Genomic DNA, 19,788 nt, shown 5'->3' on the forward strand with positions numbered 1-19,788 from the left:
ACAAAAGGTTCAGAACTCTAACACTCTCTACCTCTAACAACAAAACACCTGTGAAAACGATGATGCTGTGTTCCAAATTTAAGTTATTTACTGAAATTGAGTGAGTCTATGGCGTTGCACTGTGTTTATTTTATATATATATATATATATATATATATATATATATATACACATATATATATATACGTCTGCCTTCCAATACGAAGGTCCGGAGTAGTCAGGGTTCAATGCCGGGCTCGGGATCTTTCTGTGTGGAGTTTGCATGTCCTCCCCATGAATGTGTGGGTTCCCTCCGGGTACTCCGGCTTCCTCCCAGTTCCAAAAGCATGCACCTGGGGATAGATTGATTGACAACACTGAATTGGCCCTAGTGTGTGAATGTGAGTGTGAATGTTGTCTGTCTATCTGTGTTGGCCCTGCGATGAGATGGCGACTTGTCCAGGGTGTAACCCGCCTTCCGCCCGATTGTAGCTGAGATAGGCACTAGCGCCTCCCGTGACCCCTTAGGAAATAAGCGGTAGAAAATGGATGGAGATATATATATATATATATGCTTTTTTTTGTATTCTATTTTAGTTACTTTGAATTTACAAACCCCCAGCGCTGTTTTAATTTGTACTGTTTTTGTACTTATTTTGATTATTGTTTGTTATTAACTGTTTGCTTGTAAATGTTTAAATTTATAAATAAAAGTAAAAAATAAAAATAAAAAGGCAAAATAACATGAAAAAAGCTGTGAAAACTATGATGCTGTGCCTCCAAATTGGGATTATTTCGGGAACTTGTGTGAGCCTACAGCTTTACACACTGCTACATATATTCATTTTGCATTCTACTTTAGTTGCTTCATTGAATTTAGAACCCCATGGCGCTGTTTTGTACTGTTGTTTTGTTTATTATTATGTATTTGCTTGTATGTAAATGTTGCATATTATAAATAAAGTTAGCGACTTGTCCAGGGTATACGGTGTACACCGCCTTCCGCCAAATGCAGCTGAGGCTTCAGCCCCAAAAGGGACAACAAAAATGGATGGGTTGGATGGGTTGATAAAAAAAATAAAAATTTATAAATAAAAGTTAAAAAAAAATAAAAAGGCTAAATAATATGAAAAAAGCTGTGAAAACCATGGCCAGCTCTACGCAGGGGCAAGAGGGGGCAGAGCCCCCTTAAATAAATGTCTTGCCCCCTCAAATCAAAATTTGAGAAAGCAAATTTTAATAAACTCACAAAATTACTACATTACAAGTTGACAAAAGTATCTGCACTAGCAGAAAAATCTGCCGAAAAAGTGACACACACGATATAGTAGTGTCGGCTTCCCTCTAATCCCTCCCTCCGCTGTGCGTGTATTCAACATTCCACAGGCTGCGCAGCAGACACACACCCGCACACACACCTCAGCCCTCAGTAAACATCCAATCACTGTTGCAGTATGAAAGTAAAAGAAAAGGAAAAATTGTCTACATTTATCATATACTTGTTAGGATGGGTGTATTTGTGTAGTCTTATCTGTCATAAACACGTTTATCGTCGCCGACTTTCGGTGCTAAGGAGATCCTTTTTTTTTTTTTTTTTTTTTACAACTTGATGAGAGCAGTGACAGCGGAGGCTCTGAGCAGCAGTGGTTTGGAAGGCAGAGAGCCTCCACTGTCCCTGTAACAAGCTACAAGTCATTTATGATGCTGTTAATGACGGTAAAAATGAAACATAATCCTGCTTAGCAGTCTTCCTCTGCTGTCCTCTTCAGAGCGGAGTCCCTAGCAACGGCCCGTTTTACCTAGCAACGGTCTGGCAATCCATCCATCCATCCATTTCTACCGCTTATTCCCTTTTGGGGTCGCGGGGGGCGCTGGCGCCTATCTCAGATACAATCGGGCGGAAGGCGGGGTACACCCTGGACAAGTCGCCAACTCACGGTCTGGCAATCGACTGCTGGAATTATTTTTCTGTTGTTTTTCTTGTAATTCTACATAGTCAACCTTTAATGTTTCAATCTACATTTTGTAATAAACAAATTATAAGTTTCATTTGATATGACCAAGACACCTAAAAACAAAAACACTGCTGTTTTCATCAATTTACAAGCAAGTGGGCAACACGCATACATTGGAGTGAATGAATTTTGTGCCCAGATGAGTGCCCATGTTCTGTTTTATAAATTAGTTTGAGATTCTTTTTTATCAAACTAGGGATTGCCACCTTATTGTGGTCAGGGGGTTTGCGTGCCTCAGTGACCGTAAGAGCTATACCAGCAGGAGCTTAGTCTTCAGGTGGCACACCCAAGTTGGACATGTCTGAAGGTAGAGGCCTGACAAAGTGCAATCCACTACTCCAGGTTGGGGTTGGACACATAGCTAAAGACCCATTTCAATGAAGAAAGCATCGTTATTATAAGCACAGAAAAAAAAAGTGCTGGAGCATGATGTTTACACATGATGCTCCCTTCACATTTCTGACTGCTCCCTCATATAAGCATGCCTAGAACCACCCCTGGTGAAAACTATAATGATGTGCTCCAAATTTGGATTATTAACAGAACTTGTGTGAGCCTTTGGCTTTACATTTTGTTACATATATTTATTTTGCATTCTACTTTAATTGCTTTATTGAGTTTACAACACCCCGGTGCTGTTTTGTAATGTTTTTGCACTGTTTACGTACTCGATTGGTTTATTATTATTTATTTGCTTTATTAAAAAAAAGGCAAAAAAACATGAAAAAAGCTGTGAAAACTATAATGTTGTGCTCCAAATTTGGACTATTTACGGAATATGTGTGAGCCTATGGCTTTAAATTTTGTTACATATATATATATTTTGCATTCTATTTTAGTTACTTTATTGAGTTTACAACCCCCTGGCGCTGTTTGTACTGTTTATATACTCTTTCTGTATTTGTTATGATTATTAGTATTTCTTGATTGTATGTAAATGTTGCATATTAGAAATAAAGGTTTATAAGAAATAACAAAAAAATATTTAATAAAAAAGTCAAATAACATGAAAAAGGCTGTGAAAACTATGATGCTGATCTCCAAATTTGGATTATTGACGGAACTTGTGTGAGCCTATGGCTTTACACATTGCTACATATATTAATTTTGCCTTCTGCTTTAGTTGGCTGTTTTTGTACTGTCTCTACTTGTTGTTGTTTTTTTATTATTATTTATTTGCTTGCATATTGTGTTGAATATTATAAATAAAGGTTTATAAAAACAAAAATTACAAAAATCAAAACATTTAAAAAAGTCAAATAACATGAGTTGGTTAAGGAATATCATCAAATATGCACATCACAGCTGCTAAAAGCAAACTTGGAACAGTAAATATGATGAAACAAACAATCCACAGTAACGGGCACCACTTTTTAGGGGCAATTGGCAAAGTAAATAAGCATTCTCTCAGGATGTGCGTGCTATCGTGATGCCAAAAAAAAAAAAAACTTGCGAGGCCCAGGGAGATGATTAGAAAATCTCTCAACACAAGACAATTACACGTAATCTATCGCGAACCACTATTATCTACCAAGAGCCCATTCATCCGCAGTTGCAGTACACATGTAACGCCAGCAGATGCCAGCATTGCATATTACACCATTGGCCACAACATTAGAGAGTCAGCAATTCTGCCTTCATGATAATAATAACATGGATAATTATTGATTTGCAATGTTAATAAGTAGTAATTTAACGATATATTTTTTTTTACATTTTGGTAATCTTATTGATTTATTTGCTACAAAAGAAAGGCTAGAACAGGTCTAAAAGTAACTTTTTAGGCGTATATAATAGCAATTACGTAGCACTATAAATGCTACGCTATTATAATAAGATAATATGTAAACAAGAGTGTTTTCTTTGTGGAAATATATCATGACCGTGCACGTTCATATAATTGGATCAATTACTTTCATTTCCCAGTTGATTGATATAATCTCAAAACTGTCATAATTATCGCGAGAAGATTGCACGGTTTTTTTTAAATGCATGATTCCACGGAGGCGGTCGCTGCTTTCCTGCCTGAATGTGCTCCCTGTTTCCTTGTGCGCGCATTCCGCTGTTACTTGTTGCGCTGCCAGGGCACAGTGCGCGCTCCCCCAGAGGCGGTCAGTAGTGTTTGTTTCTTCTGGGGTCCCCCCACGCCCCGTCCTCAGACAATGGCGAGGACGTGGAGCGTGTTGATGACGGCTTGTTTGTTGTCAGCCTTGCGTCCGTCCGTGGAGGGGCGGCGGGGCCGAGAGAGGGTCTATTATGTGGCGGCCGTGGAGGGCTTGTGGGACTATGCGCCAAGTGGAAAAAACCTGCTCAACAACGTGGAGGTCGCTAAGGATGAGTGAGTAAAAAGTCAATCCGAAGTTTTTGGGAATTTTGTGGACGACATCCAGTCTTTTACACCATAAATGTGTAGGTTGCGCTCTTATGTAATAAACGTTCATTATAAAAGCAATCCGATGATGATCCCCACTGGGGGTCTTTAGTTGTAGCATGACAAAGAAAGTGACTCGGAAAGTGTTTGCTTCTCCTGTCACATTAACAACCATCATGAAACACTCACCCCTGCAGCCATATAATATATATGATAACACTTAAGTTAAAATTAAGTTAAAGTACCAATGATTGCAACACACACACACTAGGTGTGGTGAAATTTGACCTCTGCATTTGACCCATCCCCTTGTTCACCCCCTGGGAGGTGAGGGGAGCAGTGGGCAGCAGCGGTGGTTGCGCCCGGGAATCATTTTTGGTGATTTAAACCCCATTTCCAACCCTTGATGCTGAGTGCCAAGCAGGGAGGTAATGGGTACCATTTTTGTAGTCTTTGGTATGAACTCAAAACCTACCGATCTCAGGGCGGACACTCTAACCCAGGGGTAGGGAACCTATGGCTCCAGAGCCAGATGTGGTTCTTTTGATGACTGCATCTGGCTCTTAGATATATCATAGCTGACATTGCTTAACACCAGACCTGGGCAAATTAGGCCCGGGGGCCACATGCGTTATGGTTTTTAATCAGGCCCACCGGACATTCCCCCAAAAATTTTTTAGATCTTCAAGATGGAAATTGTAGCTGCCATCATGATGTGCAGTGATGTTTTCTAATGACCGTGAATTTTGAACTATACAAAGTAATTCAATGGTTGAAATCTGCTCTTTTGCATGATATACTAGTTACTATGGTAATATAATTAGTTACTATGCTAATCTAATTTGTTACTATGGTAATATAAGTCACGGCAGCTCTGACGAGGCACCAAGCAAGCAGTATGGGTGATGAGCGTTTCCACAGAGTGTTTCCAGAGCAGTCAACCTGAAATGCGGGTGTCAGGGACAGATGCGGAAATACATTTTTACAACAAAGTTCTAAAGCTTAGTGATATATATCAGATATATCAGATTGTAAGTGACGTTTTTTTCCCCCTCACTTTCATACTTTAATGTGTTTGTTGCACATTTGTTGCTTTTTGCTTGATTGTAAAACATGTCGATTGAAAGGTGGTGTCAATACTCAGTGTTTTATCGTTCATAGTTAATATTGTAAATCCCACATTCTTTATTTTCATGTACATTCTGAGTGTCTCGTTCAGTGAAAAAAATGTAAAATTCCATTCTGTTTTTTAAGAGAGTCTCTCATAACTTTTTTAGCTTTCAATCAGACCTTATTGTGAGTTTTTGTATTAGTGTTCCAAAAAATCACCACATTTTTTTCTCTAAATTTGGCCCCCGAGTTAAAATAATTGCCCAGGCCTGCTTAACACGATTAGTAATAAATAATTCCGCTGGTAATCAGTGTTAAAAATAACGTATAACATATAAAATCCATCCATCCGTTTTCTACCGCACCTGTTCAAGAAGTCGCATCAATAGTAAGAAGTATTTTATTTATTATTGGTTAGCTTCAGAATAAAAATGTTATAAAAAAAATAAGACTTATTATACTCTAAAAATGTTGGTCTTTCTTTAAAAAATGCATGCATTTAGTTGTATTCAGTGTTAAAATATATTATATGGCTCTCATGGTAATACACTTTGAAAAATTTGGCTTTCATGGCTCTCTCAGCCAAAAAGGTTCCCGACCCCTGCTCTAACCACTAGGCCACTGAGTAGGTTTTTTTAGTATAGGGAACATATTCACCATTGATTAGTTGTTTATTAACCTGCAAATTAGTAACATCTCAGCTCTTAATTAGTCATTATTAACTACTTATTAATGCCTTATTCTGCATGGCCTTATTATACAACCAGTAAGCCATTAAGAGTCATCCCTCAATAACCTCAGAATTATTGCTTATTAGTAACCCTAACCCGGGCTTCACGGTGGAAGAGGGGTTAGTGCGTCTGCCTCACAATACGAAGGTCCTGCAGTTTTGGGTTCAATCCCAGGCTCGGGGTCTTTCTGTGTGGAGTTTTGCATGTTCTCCCCGTGAATGCGTGGGTTCCCTCCGGGTACTCCGGCTTCCTCCCACTTCCAAAGACATGCACCTGGGGATAGGTTGATTGGCAACACTAAATTGGCCCTAGTGTGTGAATGTGAGTGTGAATGTTGTCTGTCTATCTCTGTTGGCCCTGCGATGAGGTGGCGACTTGTCCAGGGTGTACCCCACCTTCCGCCCGATTGTAGCTGAGATAGGCGCCCGCGACCCCAAAAGGGACTAAGCGGTAGAAATGTATATCCCTAACCCTAACCCTTATATGTTCCCCTAGTGTCCAAAAAACTCTAAATAAACTCTTTGTTACTAAGAATATGTTCCTCATACTAAAGTGTTACCCATATTTCATTATACAGTGTCAGAGGAGATTCATTTACTCAACTTCAGAGAGTACCAGGGGCTTATTTGGGCCAATGCATTTCTTCAGACAGAGAACCGGGGCATGCAGAGAATTAGATTCTATTAGGGGTAAGGCATTTCCTGCCTTTGTACACTCGCATTTCTTCATACAGTACACATAGCAGTTGATTATTTTCGGAAAGGCATTTATTTAGAAGAGGCCTTTTTCTGTCTTTGTACAAATGCATTTCCTCTTATAGAAGCCGGGGGCATTTTTTTGTACTTAATCCTGCCTTAGTGAAAATACATGTCCTCAACGGGTCGTCAATGTTTTTTATTCATTTAACCGCAGAGGGCACCTGGCTGCTTTTAGGGGTAAAGCGTTTATTTTCTTTGTAATAATGCATTTCCTCTTAAAAGGCTGATGGCATTTATTTACTTAAACACAGAGTATTAGGTGCCTATTTAATGTAATGTAAGGAGTTGACTATCTTTGTACATATTAATTTCCTCAAATATTCACAATGGTTGTTTATTCACGTAACACTAGGGGGTAACAGGCTGCTATTAGGAGTGAAGCGTTGACTGTCTTTGTACAACTTTTTTTGTTCATACTGTGGCCGATTGTCACCTGCTTATAGTAACAGACATTTTTTTTGGTAAAGGCGTTTATTACGTGGACACCTTTACTGTCTTTGTATACATGTAAATCTATTTCCTCTCATAGAGGCCAAGGTATTTTTTTACTTAACCGCAGAGAATATAAGGTGCCTATGTGAAAATACATGTCCTCAAATAGTCGCCAATGGTTTTTATTCATTTAACCGCAAAGGGCATGTTGCTGCTTTTGGGGGTAAGGCGTTCATTTTCTTTTTAATAATGCATTCCCCCTTACTGATGGCATTTTTTTACTTAAACACAGGGAGTATTAGGTGCCTATTTAATGTAAGGAGTTTACTACATTTATACAAACTAATTTCTTCAAGTATTTGTAACCCTGGGGGGCAACAGGCTGCTATTAGGGGTGAGGCGTTGACTGTCTTTGTACAACGCTTTTCTTCATACAGTGACCGATTGTTACCTGCTTAAAGTAACAGGCGTTTTTTTGGGAAAAGGCGTTTATTAAGTGGACACCATTACCGTCTTTGTATACATGTAAATCCATTTCCTCTCATAGAGGCCAAGGTATTTTTTTACTTAACCGCAGAGAGTATCAGGTGCCTATTAGGGGTAAGGAGTTTACGGTCTTTATACAAATGCCCATCCATCAATTTACTTGTCCTTTCGGGGTGGCAAATGTATTTTCTCAAATAGTCGCCAATGGTCTTTAGTCATTTAACCACAGAGGGCACCTGGCTGCTATTGGGGGTAAGGTGTTTACTGTCTTCGGATAATGCATTTCTTCATACAGTGCCGATTATCACCTGCTTAAAGTAATGGTTATTTGGGAAAAGGTGTTTATTCAGTGGGCGTCTCTTTGTACAAATCTATTTCTTCTTACAGAGGCCAAGGTAATTTGTTTTTTTACTTAACCACAAAGGGTACCTGGCTGCTCTTAGGGCATGGTGTTTACTCTATTTGCACAAATGTATTTCATCATGTAATAGCAGACAGCATTTATTCATTTAACAACAAATAATACCATGCAGGGGTATATTAGGGCAGTGGTTCTCAACATTTAGTGATGTACCACCTGTGAACATTTTTTTAATTCAAGTACCCCCTAATCAGAGCAAAGCATTTTTGGTTGAAAAAAAGAGATAAAGAAGTAAAATACAGCACTATGTCATCAGTTTCTGATTTATTAAATTGTATAACAGTGCAAAATATTGCTCATTTGTAGTGATCTTTCTTGAACTATTTGGAAAAAAAGATACACAAATAAGTAAAAACTTGTTGAAAAATAAACAAGTGATTTAATTATAAATAAAGATTCCTACACATAGAAGTAATCATCAACTTAAAGTGCCCTCTTTGGGGATTGTAATAGAGATCCATCTGGATTCATGAACTTAATTCTAAAAAAAATTTCACAAAAAAAGAAATTTTTAACATCAATACTTATGGAACATGTCCACAAAAATCTAGCTGTCAACACTGGATATTGCATTGTTGCATTCCTTTTCACAGTTTATGAACTTACATTCATATTTTGTTGAAGTATTATTCAATAAATATATTTATAAAGGATTTTTGAATTGTTGCTATTTTTAGAATATTTAAAAAAAAAATTCACGTACCCCTTGGCATACCTTCAAATACCCCCAGGGGTACGCGTACCCCCATTTGAGAACAACTGTATTAGGGGTAAGGTGTTGATTAGTGTACATAGCCAATGGGGACATTTAAACCACTTAACCTAAGAGTATAATAAACAGGTATATGAACTGTGCAATCTACTGATAAAAGTTTCAATCAATCAATCAATCAATCAATCAAAAAAAGCCATAACAGTTATTAAAAGGGAGGCCTTTATTGCATTTGTACAAATGCATTTCCTTTTATAGAGGCCAAGAATATTTATTTTCTTCTTCAAAGCGAGTATCTATTTGAGCAGAGGAAAATATTTGAGTTATGAAAAACGACCTATAACTTGTCACCAGAGGTGGGTAGTAACGCGCTACATTTACTCCGTTACATTTACTTGAGTAACTTTTGGGATAAATTCTACTTCTACGAGTAGTTTTTATGCAACATACTTTTACTTTTACTTGAGTATATTTATAGAGAAGAAACGCTACTTTTACTCCGTTCCATTTATCTACATTCAGCTCGCTACTCGCTACTTTTTTTTAATCGATCTATTAATGTTTGTTTGGTTAATGACAGAGCTTCAAAGTAGAATCTACGCATGCATGTGTTTCACCAATCACATGCAGTCACTGGTGACGTTGGACCAATCAAACAGAGCCAGGCGGTCACATGACCCGACTTAAACAAGTTAAAAAACTTATTCGGGTGTTACCATTTAGTGGTCAATTGTACGGATTATGTACTGTACTGTGCAATCTACTAATAAAAGTTTCAATCAATCAATCAAAAGTGTAAAGGAAAAAAGACACTTTTTATTTCAACCGTACTTCCCGTCAAAAGGAACTGATCGCACAGTTCCTGTCTTCACAATAAAAGCGCCGCTCCATCGCACCTGCGTTAACAAAATAAGAGTCTCCGAAAGCCAGCGCAAACAAGCTAGCAAGCTATGGAGTTTGCCGCCAATGTATTTCTTGTAAATTTTATAAAAACGAATATGGAAGCTGGACAAATAAGATGCCAAAAACCAACGACTTTCATGTGGTATTAGACAGAAAAGAGGAATTTTTTTTCTCCTCCATTTGAAAACGTGAACATCTGATTCCAATCATTGCAAGTCATCAGAATCAGGTAATACACCAACTTATATTCTTGTCTTCATGAAAGATAGGAATCTATATGTTAAACATGTATGTATATTCATTAAAACACGTTCAACATGTGAACAAAAACGGCAAAATAAATAAATATAAATTATATACTGTATATATATATATATATATATGATATGTGTGTGTATAAATGATTTGTGTGTGTATGTATGATATGTGTGTGTATGTATATGATGTGTGTGTATGTATACGTATATATGAGGTAGATCACCTCGACTTGGTCATTTACTAAGTAATTGATAAACTTTGAAAAACTTATTGGGGTGTTACCATTTAGTGGTCAATTGTACGGAATATGTACTGTACTGTGCAATCTACTAATACATGTTTTAATCAATCAATCAAATCAATGAATGCCTACTGAGGCTATGGTGCTGTTAAGTTATTGTGGCTCAATGTGCCATTTTTTTCATTTTATTTTAATGTACGATTATTTAATATATAATATTGTTTTAGTTGCTTAAGAGATATTCCTGGCTCTGAATTTGTTCATTGCTATTTTTATGTTTTTGTGCATTATTTTTTGCCGTAATCAGGTTACTCATCAGTTACTCAGTACTTGAGTAGTTTTTTCACAACATACTTTTTACTTTTACTCAAGTAAATATTTGGGTGATTACTCCTTACTTTTACTTGAGTAATAAATATCTAAAGTAACTGTACTCTTACTTGAGTACAATTTCTGGCAACTCTACCCACCTCTGCTTGTCACCCAATGGCATATTTGATCATCTATTTAATGGGCTGATAACTTACACACACATTATTTCAATACAATGTGATTGTTTTCTTATTTTATTCCTAATAAATGTTCATTGTACCCTCCTTTCAATGGAATGGGTAACTTTTTGTACTTCTCTCACTTGATTCAGGTTTAAACTTGTCTTTTTTCACAAAGTTACTAAAGATATGATAGAGATCTGTCCCGCAAGTGTCACAACATCCAATACAGTTTCTTTTAACAAACCAGTGGAGCATGATTGCATAACACAGGACTTTTTTGAGTTACTGCATGGGCCAAACTGCTTTTCCCAGAAGTCAGCAACCAGCACGGTCTACTTCATTTTTTAGTTTTAGTTTTTTGTCCTGTCCAGCTACTCAGGCAAATCATATTGTTGATGTATATGCCCATATTTGCTGCACAGATTTACCTTACAAAAGAGAAATGTGGGATAATTTTCTTGTTGCCTTATTTGTATTTGACTTTATAAATAGATTTATATTTATATTTGGCGCAGCCGGACCGCAGCAGGACGAGATATAAAGAGAAAGAAAGGAAAACAGAGGGGGAAATTACGGGGACAAGAGGGGGATAAGATCGAGAGAAAAACAACAACTATAAAAACCACAACAACAACAATGGAACCGAATCAGCAAATTATGATATGTACAAATATGACAGTAAAAGTGTGTGAGGTAGCCAAAGTACGGCCCCAGCCATCCAGAGAGCCCAACCTAAAAGAGCATGTGCGGTGCCCAGGGAACTAGGGACCACCGGCCACCTTGCAGTCAGGCCGGCCAGCAACAGGAACCCCAGACCGGGCCCAACGTGGCGCTCGGCATGGCCAGCGGCAAACCATGGGCAGACGCGCCCAGCAGAGGACAAGGCACGGGAGAAGCAGAGGACAGCCAGCGCCCAAGCCACAGAGAGACCACACCTCACGAAGGCAGAAAGACAGGATGCCCAGCACCCAGTGGTCCAGAGCCTCCCCGCAGCCAGACAGGAAGACCGTCCCCACCCTACCTGTAACCACAAGCCCAATGTCCACCAAGAACCAGCTGATTCTTTCACCCCCTACTTTCCACAGGTCCGGCCGCGCACCTCCCTCCCCTTTAGGGACAATCCCAGGGGATGCCGCGACACTGGGCGTTAAGGACGGAGCAGCAGTGTGCGAGGGCCGGGAAGTTTGCAAGTTTGCCAGCTTCGACAACCACCATGTGCACGTGCTGCCACAAACCACAACATTGGCCAGCCACCCCGTACCGGACCCAGCAGCCACGAGCGCCCACACTACAAACGGCAGCAGAAACAACAGCTGCAATACCAGCTTGACAACCAGCACCACTCCATGACCATGGAGACCAGCCAGCGCCAGCTTGCTCATCAGTTCAAACTGCTACATACAAACAAGAGACATCAACACCTCCCCCACTAAAAGACTCCACTTCCCATTCCACACCCAACAACCGAGACACAGCACTCACACCAAACAATAAGGCCCCCGCCTCAAGCCACCGACACAGACCCCACAGTGCAAGCACGCACACCGCCCAACAGGAAACAAAACCTGCGCGACGCAACACAAACTGGAAGTGAAGACAATTGACCACCCAATGCACCTCCATTAGAAAATAAATACATTAAATTACATTTTTAAACATTTAAAACTTCAGAATTGATTACCATGAATTGATTAATGTGGACCCCAACTTAAACAAATTTGAAAAACTTATTTGGGTGTTACGAGTTAGTGGTCAATTATACGGAATATGAACTCTACTGTGCAATCTACTAATAAAAATTTCAATCAATCAGACCCTCAGAGAGGTCTCTGCTCGGGAATGGCAGGCCCCCAGACGGCAGTGCCTGGAGGCTGCGCCGGCCGAGGAGGCATTGAGGGGTGTGCCGCACCCCGAACCCCAACCCACCCGTGCATGCGATGTGTGGGTTATAAGTAGGAGGAGCAGATGGCCCGGACACACCCCCAAATCCTCCTCAGTCCATGTAGGAGGCAACCAAGAACTACGGTCAGGAGGCCAGCCCCCCTACCCCCACAGCCCATGACCCTGCAGGCGCTCTACACCAGGCCAACACAATGCCACGCAAGTCCGCCCTGCCAAACAAAGCCAGTGCCTGCCCGTCCCATCCCTACTCTGTCGAGTCCACACCAGCAACCCCACGCAAAATAACTGCAAGCCCCCATGCTCAACACTAACACTGCATTCAAGCTATCCACACAGCAATGGGAACAAAGCCTCTCAATGGGGAAAGAAGTCAACGCATCACATGTCAGCACCCAAGCCAGCCAGTCCCCACAATTTCATCAGCGCATGTGCGGTTTAGTTCAGTTCAGTGATATCCACGCCAAGCTATTTCAGGCCAGACCTTTTTTGTTTCGTACTCTCATCACATTTTGCTTCCTTATTTTGGGTACGACATCTCTGTCACCTCTCAGCAATGCTGTCAGCTCATCGAGTTGTTGTTTCATCTGCATTTGAAGGATATCTGACTCATTTCCTATCGAGTGTGTCACTGAAATCAAATGAACACTATTTAAATGTCACTCCTCTTGTTCAATTTAGACATCTTAAGGTAGGAAACAACGAATTGCAGGTACATTTATACATGCTGAAGAGTTTTTTTGTCATATTTGTAGAACGATTTTGTTTAATACGTACTATAGAATTATTGAGTTGCACTACTATGAAGTGATTTTCGTGGACCCCGACTTAAGCAAGTTAAAAAACATATTCGGGTGTTACCATTTAGTGGTCAATTGTACGGAATATGTACTAAACTGTGCAATCTACTAATAAAAGTTTCAATCAATCAATCAGTCTAGCTAGATTACAGTTAATAATGTTGTTCTTAGTATCTCTTGGAATGTTCTGCACTCCTGATTCAATTTCAGTGTCGTGTTTAGAAGATTAACATTGTCTGGAGGAGTTGCACTACAGCGTGGATTTAGCGAGGGCTGAAGCAATCCATTATTTTAGTAATCGAGTAATCTATTGATTGTTCAAGTTCCCCATTTTTCGGATTACAAGTCGCTGTTTTTTTCATAGTTTGGACAGCGGTGCGACTTATGCTCTGGAGCGACTTATATGTGAAATTATCAACACATTACCGTAAAATATCTCGTCTACCTTTGGAGTTGGCAGAGTTGTTCAGAAGCAACACCGAGGAAGAAGATGTCATCGTATTTAGGAGTGACAGATTGTTTGGTAAACGTATAGCATGTTATATATGTTATAGTTATTTGAATGACTCTTACCATAATATGTTACGTTAACATACCAGGCACCTTCTCAGTTGGTTATTTATGCGTCATATAACGTACACTTATTCAGCCTGTTGTTAACTATTCTTTATTTGTTTTAAATTGCCTTTCAAATGTCTATTCTTGGTGTTGGATTTTATCAAATAAATTTCCCCCAAAAATGCAACTTATACTCAAGTGTGACTTACATATGTTGTTTTCCTTCTTTAATATGCATTTTCGGCCGGTGCGATTTATATTCCGGAGCGATTTATAATCCGAAAAAAAACGGTAATTGGATAAAACACGCTTTATATTTACATATACTTGATATATTATACTGTAATATGTAATAGATTAATATATATCATATTATATATAATATCCATCCATTCTTCCATTTTCTATCGCTTATCCCTTTCGGGGTCGCGGCGGTGCTGGAACCTATCTCAGCTGCATTCCGGCGGTAAAATATATATATATCATATATATATATATATACATATGTTAATCATGCATAATTTAGGAAAAATAGTTTCTAAAACATGTTTCTGCTTGCAATACACTTCATTGTTTTTTTTCCTCATAAATGCACGTAATCAATACTATGTTCAGGTATATTCAAATGTTTGAGCATTCCATGCAGTTCGGATTTTAAAACTTTTATTAGTTACACTCATTAAACGATTAATCAAAGCAAGTAAATGCTTTTTTTTTTTTTATCAATATAACAATATAAATTGCTGCAACCCTCAAGGTAGCTCAATTTCCTTTAGCTGATGTCATGTTTTTCTTTTAGTTGTGATTTTGATGCCATTATTCAATGCTCAATTAATCTGTTGTGTTCATCCCTGATAGTTATGTTTGAATTAGCCTAAGCAACACATTTATATACGTAAAATGACTGAAGCTGCAGCTATGGATTATTTTAGTATTTGTGTAATCTATCTATTAAAAACGCTTTATAGCCTCAATGCATATTTTCAGGAAAACTGTTGAAGTCAAAAAATATCATAAACATAGACATTTAACTTTTAACATATGTGCATTTAAATGTTGTTTTCAAAATCTCTGCTATGTCCGCATATTTAAAGTTTGAGGTACTTACTCAATGTTGTCTGGATTTTTTAAATGTGTATTATTTACGCTCATTAAACGATTAATCAAAGAAACAGAATATAAAAGGAAGCTTTTTATCAGACTGATTGGTTTAATCAGCTAGTCGTTGCAGCCATAGTTTGATTGAACCTAAACAACCAATTTCCAATGTAAAACAACTACAACTGCAGCTATCGATTATTTTAGTAATCAACTTGTCCAGGCTGTACCCTGCCTGTCAACCGAGTGCAGGTGGGCTCCACTGCAACCCTGAAAGAGACAACAGGTAGAAAATAGATGGATGGAGTAATCGATCGATTAATTTAATCGAGTAATCGGATTAAACACACCTTATAACATCAATGTCTCAAAAATAATTTTAATTAACCATTTTTCTGCTTGCTATAACCTTCATTATTTTATTCTAATATATGCACTTCATAAACATGGAAATTGCACTTTTTCATGTGTGCATTAATGACAATATTAAAAAAAACACTCACTGCTGTTTACAAATTAAGACACCCGCACACCACCAATTTAATATGCAATCTATTGCAGCAGCCATACAGAAATTAATGTCAACATATTTAAAGTTCCGGGCACTTAAACCATTTGTATTCGTTACAACCATTTAATGATTAATCGAGAAACAAAATATAGATCAAAGTTTTTTTTCTACTCTCAATTAAAAGCTCTAAAAATGACATTGTCTTATTTTATGTGATTCATTACAGGTTTGCGTCAATATTCCTGCAGAAAGGACCCCAACGTATTGGCAGTGTGTACAAAAAGGCCATGTTCCGACAGTACACCGATGCCACATACAGCACACTAGCCCCCCGACCACCCTGGTTGGGCTTCCTGGGGCCCGTACTGCGAGCGGAGGTTGACGAAGTTATCGTTGTCCACCTGAAAAACCTTGCATCCAGGAGCTACTCCATGCATCCTCATGGAGTTTTTTATGAGAAGAACATGGAGGGTAACTGTCCTGTTGTTGAAGAGATACTGGAAGATATCTTTAAGCCAGGGGTGTCAAACTCATTTTAAATCGGGGGGCCACGTGGAGAAAAATGTACTCCCAAGTGGGCCGGACTGGTAAAATCACGGAACGATAACTTAAAAATAAAGAAAACTTCACATTGTTTTCTTTGTTTAAAAATACAACAAACACATTCTGAAATTGTACAAATCATATTGTTGTTGTTTTTTACACTTACATGTTGCGGTTAGTAGTATCCTATCTTTATTTGTCGTTATTTGTATTTTCTGAATACATTATGTAATAATGTTCATCAGTCAACTCACTGGTGTTATTTTTCAATCCATCAATATAAAAAAAATATATCAAAATCAAATTACAGGATGTTATTCATGTAGTTTGATCACTATCCTCGACTTTTACCATGAATTAATTAATGTAGACCCTGACTTAAACAAGTTGAAAAACTTGTTCGGGTTTTACCATTTAGTGTGGTCAGTTGTACGGAATATGTACTGTACTATGCAATCTACTAATACAAGTTTCAATCAATCAATGATTTACTAACATCATGTGGTTTATTTTGTACATATGTAGCATCATCTTCAAATATATAAAGAATTGCTGTTGCGACATCCAGTGGACACATTTCGAACAGCTGTTTCTTTCATTCAAAGATTTCACGTTAATAGTTATACTTAGCAAAGTCATCCCGCGGGCCGGGTAAAACCTGTTCGTGGGCCTGATCCGGCCCTCGGGCTGTACGTTTGACACCCCTGGTTTAAGCCTTTTGTTTAGCAACAGGCCCCCAACCTCCAGTCACCAGTGGGAGAGATAGTCCTTTCCTTTGGAACATCCTTTTGCTGACGGAAACCTAAAGTGAACATTTGTTTTCCAGGAAAAAGACCAGTGCTAGATACAGTGGGGCAAAAAAGTATTTTGTCAGCCACCGATTGTGCAAGTTCTCCCAACTAAAATGATGTCAGAGGTCTGTAATTTTCATCATCGGTACACTTCAACTGTGAGAGACTGAATGTGAAAAAAAAATCCACGAATTCACATTGTAGGAATTTTAAAGAATTTATTTGTAAATTATGGTGGAAAATAAGTATTTGGTCAACCATTCAAAGCTCTCACTGATGGAAGGAGGTTTTGGCTCAGAATCTCACGATACATGGCCCCATTCATTCTTTCCTTTACACGGATCAATCGTCCTGTCCCCTTAGCAGAAAAACAGCCCCAAAGCATGATGTTTCCACCCCCATGCTTCACAGTAGGTGTGGTGTTCATGGGATGCAACTCAGTATTCTTCTTCCTCCAAACACGACGAGTTGAGTTTATACCAAAAAGTTCTATTTTGGTTTCATCTGACCACATGACATTCTCCCAATCCTCTGCTGTATCATCCATGTATCCATTTTGGTATAAACTCAACTCGTGTTTGGAGGAAGAAGAATACTGAGTTGCATCCCAAGAACACCATACCTACTGTGAAGCATGGGGTGAAAACATCAGGCTTTGGGGCTGTTTTTATGCTAAGGGGACAGGACGATTGATCCATGTTAAGGAAAGAATGAACGGGGCCACGTATCGTGAGATTTTGAGCCAAAACCTCCTTCCATCAGTAAGAGCTTTGAATGGTTGACCAAATACTTATTTTCCACCATAATTTACAAATAAATTCTTTAAAATTCCTACAATGTGAATTCCTGGATTTTCACATTCTGTCTCTCACAGTTGAAGTGTACCTATGATGAAAATTACAGACCTCTGTCATCATTTTAAGTGGGAGAACTTGCACAATAGGTGGCTGACTAAATACTTTTTTGCCCCACTGTATATTTATTCCAATTGATAAGCTTATGGTGAGTGTTGTTGAGGACATGTGTGGACAATGAAGAAGAGGAGGAAGTGGTGCTTTCTGTGCAGACAAGAAAAAGTGCTGATAAAATCAGCAAATGCAGAGAAAATACTGCAGCTGTGGAATGTCAACAATGTGGGATAAATGAAGTTGATCTTTACTAAATAAAAAAGTATCAATAACTATTTCAACATATTTTCATGTTTTACTCATCATAATATGTTGAGTTAATACTCTTTTAAATTCTAAGGAGCGCTCTATCCAGACGGGACGTCTGGTAAGCTAAAGGAGGACGACTCCGTACCACCGGGGGGAAGCTACACGTACCGCTGGGAGGTCAGACCCCAATATGCCCCCACGGATGACGACGCCAACTGCCTGACCTGGGTCTACCACTCTCACGTGGACGCCCCCAGGGATATCGCCTCAGGACTTATAGGGGCCCTGCTTACATGCAAAAAAGGTACGTACTGGAGACGTGTGCTTCCATGTCATTAATTACTGTACAGTGCACATTAATTTAGGTTTAGGGGACAATGTGGCGCAGTTGGGAGAATGGCCGTGCCAGCAACCTGAGGGTTCCTAGTTCGATCCCCACCTACTACCAACTTCGTCACATCTGTTGTGTCCTTGAGCGAGACACTTCACCCTTGCTCCTGATTGGTTAGGGCCTTGCATGGCAGATCCCGCCATTATTGTGTGAAAGTGTGTGTGAATGTGGAAATAGTGTCGAAGCGCTTTTTCAAGTACAAAATGCGCTATACAAGTACAACCCATTTTTGGATTTTGGAAAAACAACCAAAAATTAGGACTGAGCAAACTGCAGACTTCCATTGCATTCAACAAAAACTTCTTCCTGGATCATGCTAATACATTTACAGACTTCAAAAATGTAATTTTGATTCTGTGGTGGACTGTTCCATTCATGCCATAAACCAGGGGTCGGGAACCTTTTTGGCTAAGAGAGCCATGAAAGCCAAATATTTCAAAATGCATTTCCGTGAGAGCCATATCATATTTTTTAACACTGAATACAACTAAATGTGTGCATTTTTAAGTAAGACTAACATTTTTAGAGAATAATAAGTCTCTTATTATTTTTATAACATAGTTATTCTGAAGCTAACCAATAATAAATCAAATGTCATGTCTGTTGATCATGTTTTTGTTTGGCCATGTGCTGTTTGTCCTTTGGACTCTTTAAGTTCCTGTTTTTTTCCACTCCCTTGTCTGGTTTCCTTGGTTACATATTTTGTCCACCTGTCTCTGGTGGACAAAATGTAGGTTGGAAGTTCAAACCCCAGCCGAGTCATACCAAAGACTATAAAAAAAATGGGACCCATTTCCTCCCTGCTTGGCACTCAGCATCAAGGGTTGGAATTGGGGGTTAAATCACCATAAATGATTCCCAGGTGCGGCACCGCTGTTGCTTACTGCTCCCCTCTCTTCCCAGGGATCAAGGGCATGGGTCAAATGCAGAGGATACATTTCACCACACCTAGTGTGTGTGTGTGTGACAATCATTGGTACTTTAACTTTAATATCGTACTACTGCGACCCATACCAAAAGCAGACTAAAAGTAGAAAATAAAGTTTTAAATATGTCAAAATATTTCCTTCGCCAGGATTATGAGACATGTTTTTTATCTAAATAGGAATATATGAATATCCTAGCAGTT

General features: G+C 38.9%; 1 protein-coding gene across 2 annotated transcripts in view; it reads left to right on the top strand.

Annotated features, from left to right (window-relative positions):
- The first annotated feature begins 4,031 nt into the window (after positions 1-4,031).
- Positions 4,032-19,788, top strand: part of hephl1b (hephaestin-like 1b) — a 52,632-nt gene continuing 36,875 nt past the window's right edge. The window contains exons 1-3 of one of the 2 annotated variants that reach the window (XM_061898589.1): positions 4,032-4,332; positions 16,004-16,248; positions 18,360-18,572. In XM_061898589.1, coding sequence (XP_061754573.1) covers positions 4,157-4,332; positions 16,004-16,248; positions 18,360-18,572 — 634 coding nt within the window. In that variant the 5' untranslated portion in view covers positions 4,032-4,156. The remainder of the gene's footprint in view (positions 4,333-16,003; positions 16,249-18,359; positions 18,573-19,788) is intronic. The other variant, XM_061898588.1, reaches the window with a different exon arrangement.

Source organism: Nerophis ophidion, linkage group LG04 (assembly GCF_033978795.1).
Source record: "Nerophis ophidion isolate RoL-2023_Sa linkage group LG04, RoL_Noph_v1.0, whole genome shotgun sequence".
NCBI lineage: Eukaryota > Metazoa > Chordata > Actinopteri > Syngnathiformes > Syngnathidae > Nerophis > Nerophis ophidion.